Genomic DNA, 532 nt, shown 5'->3' with positions numbered 1-532 from the left:
TTATTTACGTATGTATTATATATATTATTTGACTGTGCAATGATACTGTTTTTATAACATCGAATTTCACTTCATTTATTGACAATTATAAACAGCACATGAAACAAAAAACATGATAAAACAATACAATAAAACAGCGAAACAAAATAGAAATAAGAAAGAACAAAACCGGAGGCACAAAAGCCGCAGCAAGGGCCAGCCCCAAGCCCGGAGTCGTACCGAGGTGAGGAAGCCCGAGCCCGGCGCCTGGTCCACCCCAAGCAGGAGGCGAACGAAGGTAATGAGGTAGTCCTTCACGAACGCCTGGTACAGCAGCGTGTCTAGCATGCTGGCTGAGAACACACTTCCTGCGGCGAAAGGCAGCCGAAACATATAGGAGATGTGCGAGCCCCGTTCCTTCTCCCGCTGTGGATGAGATACAGGATTATTTAGCATTCTGTGGTTCGGGGGCGTCGAGGGAAAGAAGGGGGGGAGGGGGTGTGATTCTTTCTTTATCAATGTATTCCAAAAGTTGTTTGATATATATACTGTG

General features: G+C 45.3%; 1 protein-coding gene across 1 annotated transcript in view; it reads right to left on the bottom strand.

Moving 5' to 3' along the window:
* LOC119581742 (potassium channel subfamily T member 2-like) overlaps positions 1-532 on the bottom strand; it is a gene marked incomplete at its 5' end in the record, with an annotated part of 131,052 nt that overhangs the window by 24,898 nt on the left and 105,622 nt on the right. Inside the window, 1 exon segment of the mRNA XM_037929873.1 lies at positions 220-405. Coding sequence (XP_037785801.1) covers positions 220-405 — 186 coding nt within the window.

This window comes from Penaeus monodon, chromosome 15 (assembly GCF_015228065.2).
Source record: "Penaeus monodon isolate SGIC_2016 chromosome 15, NSTDA_Pmon_1, whole genome shotgun sequence".
In the NCBI taxonomy this organism is placed as follows: Eukaryota; Metazoa; Arthropoda; class Malacostraca; order Decapoda; family Penaeidae; genus Penaeus; species Penaeus monodon.
Note: the sequence above shows the minus strand (reverse complement) of the source record. Positions and strands in the feature narration are given on the sequence as shown.